The 9000-nt window shown below is 42.2% G+C and overlaps 1 protein-coding gene across 4 annotated transcripts; it reads right to left on the bottom strand.

Moving 5' to 3' along the window:
• Window positions 1–1364: 1364 nt before the first annotated feature.
• cdca3 (cell division cycle associated 3) lies at window positions 1365–7612 on the bottom strand. Of its 4 annotated transcripts, none has more exons than XM_041221191.1 (6): window positions 7344–7612; window positions 5760–5993; window positions 2537–2663; window positions 2080–2427; window positions 1860–1996; window positions 1365–1673 (listed from the first exon to the last, which is right to left on the bottom strand). In XM_041221191.1, exons 2-6 carry the CDS (start codon window positions 5880–5882, stop codon window positions 1566–1568), a joined length of 843 nt encoding a protein of 280 aa, XP_041077125.1. In that variant the 5' UTR covers window positions 5883–5993; window positions 7344–7612; the 3' UTR covers window positions 1365–1565. The 4 variants fall into 4 exon arrangements, with proteins under 4 accessions (XP_041077125.1, XP_041077123.1, XP_041077127.1 ...); XM_041221189.1 differs by having other exon boundaries at window positions 5760–5971; XM_041221193.1 differs by lacking the exon at window positions 7344–7612 and adding an exon at window positions 6375–6707 and having other exon boundaries at window positions 5760–5971.
• Between the last annotated feature and the right edge of the window lie 1388 nt (window positions 7613–9000).

Below are 9000 nucleotides of genomic sequence, written 5' to 3'. Positions count from 1 at the left end.
TAACAAATACTGAAAGGCTTCGCTTAGCCACTGTCTTTTGAGACGTGGGCTCTCTTTGGTTACAATACAGTTAGAAACATACTGAAAATAAAAACATTCATGAAAAAATAGATTGGGCCAGACAAAATTGCATCCGGGCCAGTAAAAACTCTAACTCAGCAGCCCGAGGGCTATTTAAAAATCTAAACATAGAACCCTGTTTTCTGAGTGATAATTTAAATATATAGCAGGCTTTACATTGTCTTAAGATCATTGTCTTAAGTGTTTTTAATATCAAAAAAATAAAAAACATTGCTTACACAAAACAAAAAACAATTCAACATATCCATCTTGACGTGTCTTCAATACCATGTGTTACCATTGTACGTATTGCGTCATTTTTGTTATCTACACAAATGTATATATTTCATGGGGACGACTTGGCATGCTTCCATTGTGTGCCATTTTAAGTACATGCCGACAGTATGGAAATAGTAATCGTGGAAACAATGTACAAGTCTCTCCCAGTCACTACAACACAACTGGGATTGAAAGAACTAATGTCTCTGCAAAATGTAAAATCAGAGAATTTTAATTTGTGTTTCACCATTTAGGATAAATAAAATGTATTTAACATTATTATAACTACATACACACATTTTAGGAAATGCTTATTTTTCTTGTACTCACAAGAGTACAAGCTTGAGGTGATGTCATTGTTTTATTTTCCAAGAAATGCTGTTGAAACTGCTTGTTAATAAAACATTTCAGGATAACTAATTGAACTAGTTATTTCATAATTTCAAAACAGTACAATCGTGGTTTGGAAGTGATGTAAAGCAATACATAAAGACTAGTTGGCTACATGTAGCCTATGCGTGGGTTTGTTATCCAGTCCCGTGGCACAGCTGCTAACTCCAGACCTCCACAAACTAAATGCACACTAGATTAGATTTTGCAGAATTGTTTCTAAAGTCCCCCCCAAATAAGAACAATGTAAACCCTGCATGCACATCATGGTATATTAATAAGGGTGTGTTAGGGGGTCCACAGACACAGGTCACATCAGCATCTAGCAGCACACTGACTGTTCCAACAGCAGCGTCATCAGAACAAACAAATATTTGATAAATAACTTACCCTTAATGTGCTGAACAAAGAAATACTAGAAGAAATTGAATGAAGTCAATGATGCACGTTTTGATTAACTCCACATTGAGAAACGCAGATTAAACTTTTGTTTTTGAATTTATTAGGCTTTAGAATTTTGAACAAGTTGGTTTGAAAGGTGCACACTGGAGGACGTCCAGCTGTAACGTGTCCCCCCCCAGGAGTGAATGCACATGGACTATACAGAGACAGGATAAATAGAGCACCACTGAACACACCATTAAAATACAGCTTTTATTTTACATAACAAATAAAATCAAGACAAATACAAAAACATCCACAAATCAGAAACAAACTGCAGCTGGACAGACAGCGTACAGAAACAAGATATAAAGTGAATAAGGCTTTAAAATGGCAAATGTGGAAGACTGCCCAGACTCCAGTGAAAGGGCTCCTCTGCAGAAGAATGGAGGAGTCTAGCTCCCCCAGCTCTCAAGATTCTCCTTATCACGGTGCAGCCCTCGACTCTGCGCAGGCTTCAGCACCATGCCACCATGGTCCAGCAGAGAGCGCCCTTTCTTCATCTGAAAACAGGCACGGAGACAGGCAGACAGGGTAAGCAAAGAACAGAGGCAGCTGGATTCAACAGACTTGCTGCGTGCGTGCGTGCGTGCGTGCGGTGGGGGGTTTATTTGCTGTGCAGCAGAGGCAGGGTGTAAAGGGAGAGTTACCTGGCTGTGCTGCAAGGGACAGTGCAAGCGGAGGGTTACCTGGCTGTGCTGCGGGCCGTGGGGGGAGTTCCAGTCCGGGTGCTGCAGTATCTGCAGGGGGGAACGGCTTCCATCGTCACTGCTGCTCAGCACAGATGACTTGATCCTGCGGGGATGAGTCTGCCGGGAGCCTCTCACTGGGGGGTGAGGGGTGGTAGCATTCAAAGCCACAACAAACATTTACACTGAATCGTAAACACCACACACCCACCATGCTCACCTTTGCCCTGTGGTGACCTCGTCACCGCAGCCCCAGCCTGGCCCAGGCGCCCCATCACGTGACTCCCACAATGCTTTGCCTTGTTGGGGCCTATCCGAGCGCCGACTTCGCTGGGCTGCTCCACTGGAGAAAGGAGTGATGTGGGTTCCAGCAGGGGGGTCACCCCAGTAAGGGGGCTGTTTGACACCTCCTCCATGGTCAGGGGGAGGGTGGCCTCATCACTGCCAAGAGTGGACTCCTCTGCTCCTGTACCCCAGGCCCCCCCTTCGAGTCCCCGGTTTTCAGCATCCAGCTCTCCCCCCTCACTCACAAACAGCTCATTCAGCTGACGCACCAAGGTCATTGTCTCTAAAGAGAGAAACAGAAATACGTCGCATCCGATCTAATGCACAGGGTTACAGAGACAAGTAGAAGAACCTGGTCTCATGGTTAACCCTGTCGTGTCCCGATAGCTCACCTGCCAGGAGAGCCTTCACAGGAGTGCGTGTGATCCCGACACTCGGGGAGCGGGGGTCGGAGGATTCCTGGGGGTCCACAGAGAGCGTGGCACCCAGAGAGGGGGAGGGGGTGGAGACATCTTTCATCTGGACAGAGAGAGAACAGAAATTACTCGGGTCACACAGAGCCGAGAGTGGACATTTCATTTAAACAAAGGGCTGGTTGCACTAAAGACAAAAAAAAAGTTGTACGACAGATCAGAATCAGGCTCAACTGATTCCATATTTGATCCAATTTGAGCAGCTTGTGATGGTTTTGTTTTCGCACTGCCTGCACTATACAAAAAAAACATGTCGAGAAGGTGGAGTTACATTGAGGAGGCTATTAACAGACATTAACAGGGACAATAAATCAGACACCACAAGTCTGAAACAAAATGTGGGAGGAATTAGTTGCATCAGTAAATAAGATTTTTCTGCTAGTATGTATAAAAACACATGATTGGCAAAGTTCATAAATTTTACGTTCCCACTGTACTTGGACAGAAATGGCGATTCTTTCTTACTTGTTTGAAAATGGAGTAGTTTAATGTTGAATTCCCTCTTAAATACAGGACAACAATCGAAGTCTGTCTTAAGTGAAGACAAAAATTTAACTTAAAATGTTGATGCAAGCAGGCTGTTATTTTAACTCAAATTGTATCCAACGACTACTTAAATAGAAGTTTTGATACCAACTTTTCTGAAGAATCCCTCTAATTGATTGACTGCAAATGGAAAGTGAATAAACTTGTTCATAAGAGAAACAACGGCAGCGGAGACGAAGTGGATTAAACTGCTTGCGGTGGATTTGTCAACACCAATAATGTTTCCTACTACCTGTGGCAAAAAAAAAAAAAAAAAAAAAAAAAAAAACACTAAACATACAGTTTCATCATTGCACAAGTTAGTCAGATTTGCAGCTCTCTGGTGACAGGCAAAAGTTCACCATGAAGAGCTGCAAACCACCTCTTCAAAAATCTGTTCTATGCAAACACAGGCTTTGCTGTGGGTCCCACTATATCTGAAGCAGATCAAATGTATTAATAGCAGTGAATTGTTATTTCTCCATGGTTATGACTATTTTGGATGAGGTAATTGTATTGTAATAAAATGAATAATTTTATGAAAATAAGTTTATTTGGATATCAATTTTAAATCAATTTGGGTTATGTAAACAAACTATTATTAACTGACGGGACAATAACAAAAAACAGAATATTGCCTCTTCTGAGCAAATGTTTGCAGATGAAGAGGGGTAAACATATCACACACATATACAGAGCATCAAAAAACGTATCGCTTATTTGGATAAAATTCACTAGATGTGATCGAAAAATGACAAACTGTTTTAAAGCAGGTGCAGTGACTTTTTATTGTGCGGATTAACAATTGATATCATGAAGATGCTGCAAAATGATCTGTCGATCTTGGGCAGGAGTTGTGACTCTTGAGTCTCCCAGTTCGTGGCCTGTCATTGACAGTGTGTCTGGTTATACCATCTCGCAAGGTTTGAAATTGCTGGCTGCGAGCACCCAAGACGGTGACCCACAGTACGCGGCCCTAGTCCAGCCTCCAACATGCTGATTGCACGAAGGCTCTGCTCTCTTGACAGACGTGGCATATTGTTTTGTTTCTGTGATTCTTTATTGCTTTTATTCAAGCTTGCAATTCAACAGCTGAAATCACTCCATATCCAGTGTCCAATTAACTGGATCAAATTATGTTAAGTGCATATGCTTCAGTCAGTCACTCAAGCATGTCATGGTCAAGCATGAATGATCGATTGATTAATACATAATTTTTGAAAATAGTGTTATAATAGTGATACATTTCTTTTGATGCTCAGGGTGTGTGTATGTATGTGTATATACAATATATATATACACACACTATACATACATACATACATATACAGGGCAATTGAATGTATTAGTATCCGCTGCACACACACCCCTATACCGTAATTTATAGATTGTATTGACTTTGATTTAGTACAGATTTACTAACAATTTCTATAAAACTTGGGACTAAACATTTACAATATTCGAGAAAAGTTTAAAGTCCTTTTGCTAGTAACTATGTTTCCAAGGACCCTATACGCAATACCTAAACTTGCACACACATAGGGCTGCTTTCATAAAGCATGATGTCTGGAGACAATGTGGAGAAGCTATAAAAAAAAAAGGCCAACAAGATGCTCAGATATACAGTGAAAAGTGTTGAATTCAAATCAAGGGAAGTAATGTTAACTGTACAATGCATTAGTAAGATCACCAAGAATATTGTGTTCAGTTCTGGTCACCTCGCTACAAAAAGGATATTGCTGCTCTAGAAAGAGTGCAAATTATTCCAGGTTTAAAAGGCATGTCATATACAGACAGGCTAAAAGAACTGACTATTCAGTCTTTAACAAAAACTACATGGCAATCTGGTTCAAGTACTCAATTGTAAAAGGTATTGACAAGGTCGACCCAAGGGACACTTGTATTTTTCTAAAAAGTCTGCGAAATTCAGTGCTTACCTGGCATTAACACCCGCTTCTGCTCACGAATGATTGGACAGCTGTCAGATATCTCACTTTCCCATTGGCTACTCACTCCTTCAATTTTCACGCAGAATACCCTGAACCTCTTCTTGCTTATGATCTGACAGCTGTGTAAAACTTGGCAGATTTGACTCTCCTATTGGTTAAACTTACTGTCAGTAAGTGCGACTGAAACAGTTTATGTCCCACCCAGCTAACTTATGATTGGGCTACTGAAGAGAAAATGCAGATATTCAATTAGTTGATCATATCGCAGAGTACATACAAGCACAACATAAGCGAGCAGCAGTGTCAGACTGCTGCGGCGCTTTTGCTGGAAAACGTTTAAAGCTTTATTTTCCCCACGCTATGACCCACCAGAAATGTGTCCAGGACCCATAATTTAAACAGCTGCCGTGGGCATGATGGTCTGGCTTTTGGGCACCATTTTGCCCAAACCTGCTAGAGCAGTGGTCCTCAATCTCTAAATACACGCTCTCTTCAACTGTCGCCTGTTAAGAAACCAAAGCAGTTTCTCCAGGATCAGATTTTGAGTTTAACTGAACTCAGGAGCAGCACTGACCCTTTTAATACAACCCAATAAGTCACAGACTCAAGATTGAATCCTGGATACAGGATCAGATCCCTTTAGTGCAACCAGCCCCTGGTGTATGTACCTGTATAGGGGTCCTGGAGATGCCTGTGCTGGGCGATCGCGGGTCCTCCACGCTCTTCAGATGTTTGTTGCACAGGGTGGAGCGGGGTGTGTCCACCAGCACCTTGCTCTCAGCCAAACCCATTTTGTAAGCTTTCACCTGGATCTGATTGACCAAGACCAGCAAGCAGTCTTCCTGTTCCGATTCGTCAGAGCGGCCCAGCGGATCGTAGCCTGGGAAAACACACGACTGTCTCTGAAACCACAGGGACCCAGCAAAGTTACACACACAGCTTCCTGGAGCTTTCCATTGTGTCAGCAATCACACACCCTCCACCTCCCCACAAACAATCCAAGCAAAGAACCCTGAACAATCACTCCACACACACTATGCTGAGATTACAAATGCACACCTTTTTGTGCCACGTGTTGGCACAATTCAGACAGCAAACAGCACTCCAGATTCCACTCACGATAAAGCTAGACTTGACACAGAATACTTAACTGAGTAACTGAAAAAAAGGGGTTATTACTCAAATATATATACACACACTAATTTATTTATATCAAACAGGACAGTGTTTACATGGAAAGTTTAATAAAATTGCAGTTACACCATTAATTGTATTCCTCCTACCCCGGGGAGGGAGGGCGACAGAGCGGTGCCCGCGCACGTCCCCCTGGTGGAGGGAGAGCGGGGGTGGCCGTAATTGTATTACGGTTTTAAAACTGAAACTTGGTTTTCAATAAACGTACTACACAGTACTCTTTACACGGCCTAGTCCATTTTCCGAGGTAGTTAAAGTTCAACCGAATATAAAAATCCGACTGTCCACCACAAAATTAAAAAAACACTGGCTCACTAAAACAAACGCTCGTTCTCAGTCGGCTAAATAAACGGAATTTAACAAATTATTAATTATTTAAAAAATGTGTCAATTTTGGAGCACGCGACCAGTGTGCAACTGCCGTATAGACATCTGGGTAATGTAGTTTAAAGAGCAACGCTACTAAGCGGAGTCGAGTTATTCTGAATGCACGCCGGGTATTGATGACACTAGGTCGCTGTGACACCAACACCATTGCTTTTTGCAGACTCTTTCCATGGATTTTTGTTCTTATATCCTTTTAATCTATATTATTGTATGAGGCAAAATAACAGCATCGATAAAAATACATTGAAGCACAAGTCGAGGTGAACAAAATTAACGTACCAGCGGTCTTCTCTTTGTGACTTAAATAGACAAGAGATGTGATCCCTAGATAAACTAGGAACATGTGTTTAGTTAGTGCAATAAAAGGCGCCCCCTTACTTCTCCGTCATCTCTGAACTAATACGGCTCCCATTTAATTTATCAATGACTTTTAAAATAAAAAGTAGTCTACCTGGACGCATTGGAAGAGTTTCTAGTATTGGGTGAGGTATATAAACGCACACCGTTGAGATATAAATAAACACTCGACTATACATACAGAGAATCTACCGGATATTATTAAAAACACACGGTAACCAACTTTAATTTCACTAACTTAACGCACGAATACGAAGCACACGTATCGCAACAACCAACAGCACTTACTGTTAACAAAAGCATGGAAAACTCACCTCTGCGTTTGGGTGGTGTTTAAACGTAATGAATTCCTCTCAGCTCTCCTCCGCGTGTGTATCACTTAGTGCATGCAGCAGCTCCTGCTGCTGCTGCTGCTGCTGCTATTATTATTATTATTATTACGACTACTACTAACTTCCTTTCTCCTTTTCTTTTCCTCTTCTCGACTCGGCTTTAAAAGTATGGATTGCACAGCCCCCAACCTTTATTTCGCTCAAATGTGCAACTTTCAAACTACCCAATCATCGCCTCACTCCGCGCCACCTGTCAGCGGATTCGATACAGCTGCCCGAGTGAATGTGTGATAGGTCGAAGCTGGTTTCTAGTTGTAAACCACGCCCACTTTACGCACTCTAACAAGAATGTGATACAAAGCAATACTGCACAGTGACGCATCCACTCTATCTGGCATATCAGTTTCTTGTAGTCACTTTTTCCTAATCGTTAAGTTTTTCACATTTTTTTACACTTTGGCTGTGGCGGACCTGTGCAGCTCCACACTGTACCAGTGCATCAGCTATTAGGGCCGCTCTTGAAACGAGCTTCCTTCTGGAGAATATAAACGAACTGGGTGGTCAATAGGGTATATCTCGAGCTGTTATTACAAATGCAACACCAGATGTTCCTGTCAGGACACTGCACTTCGATTGGTTATCATATTATTGTTGATAAGACAATGAATAATCCTCTCCCTACACCGAAACCCTAAACCTAAGGTCAGTATCCTATACTGCAGCCACATCATGTTTGGAAGTGAATTAGCGTTTTTGTTACTTAAAAAAATGCCCGGAGGTGCTGTCTTCCTCAGTTGTCCTGGCAGGAGCATTTCATGGTTCCTTTGTAGGTATTCAATTTCTCGATGGGTGAAGCTACACGTGCGCGCCCCCACGCCATCGTGCTCGCTCACTGCGTTGTGCCGCTGTTGTGAATTGGGCGGTGGCCTGCAGTCTGGCTGAAGGGCCGTTCACACCGGACGCAGCGCGTACGCCGCCGCCTTGCGTTTCGCTCTGCAGTCGCCGCAGGCCACTGTTCACACCGAATTGGGCAGGGGAAAGGCAGTGTGCGGTCTGCTGTTACGTCACGGCTGCATGTACAAGCAACAAACAGTAAATGCCAGCGGGAAGGGAAAACTGTTTTTATACAGAAGACACAAAGCTTAGTATATAATATATATATATATATATATATATATATATATATATATATATATATATATATATATATATATATATATATATACACACACTAATATATATATATATATATATATATATATATATATATATATATATATATATATATATATATATATATAGAGATAGAGAGGGGGATGGGGGAGGGGGGGTAGTTCCCTTTCAATTCGAAGATGGCCACCAAAACATCGTTATGGGATACACTCCTGCCTATTGGTAGGTGGCTCTTTCTATCAAAGCTGCCGATGGGCCCTCTCCTCTCGGTGACCCCCTCGGTCCCTCCTCCCGAGGGTACTTAACCGTCACGCAGGTGAGATTCATTCTCTTTTGCTTCTCACGATTGCTACGGTAAGACCTCTCTGTGTTGCATTTAGCCCTTATTTCTCCTAAAAAGTGCTGCGTAAGCTTCTGCTAGTATCCCTATACTTTGTGCTGAAAGCTGGCTTTCGCCGCTTTTCCC

This window comes from Polyodon spathula, chromosome 21, assembly GCF_017654505.1.
Source record: "Polyodon spathula isolate WHYD16114869_AA chromosome 21, ASM1765450v1, whole genome shotgun sequence".
Taxonomy (NCBI): domain Eukaryota; kingdom Metazoa; phylum Chordata; class Actinopteri; order Acipenseriformes; family Polyodontidae; genus Polyodon; species Polyodon spathula.
Note: the sequence above shows the minus strand (reverse complement) of the source record. Positions and strands in the feature narration are given on the sequence as shown.

Coding starts and splice junctions, on each gene's coding strand:
- cdca3 (XM_041221191.1), bottom strand. CDS start 5,882: ATGGGTTTGGCTGAGAGCAAGGTGCTGGTGGACACACCCCGCTCCACC. Junction 2,428..2,536: donor TGTGAAGGCTCTCCTGGCAG/GTGAGCTATCGG, acceptor TTCTCTCTTTAG/AGACAATGACCTTGGTGCGT. Junction 1,674..1,859: donor ACGGCCCGCAGCACAGCCAG/GTAACCCTCCGC, acceptor GCCTGTTTTCAG/ATGAAGAAAGGGCGCTCTCT.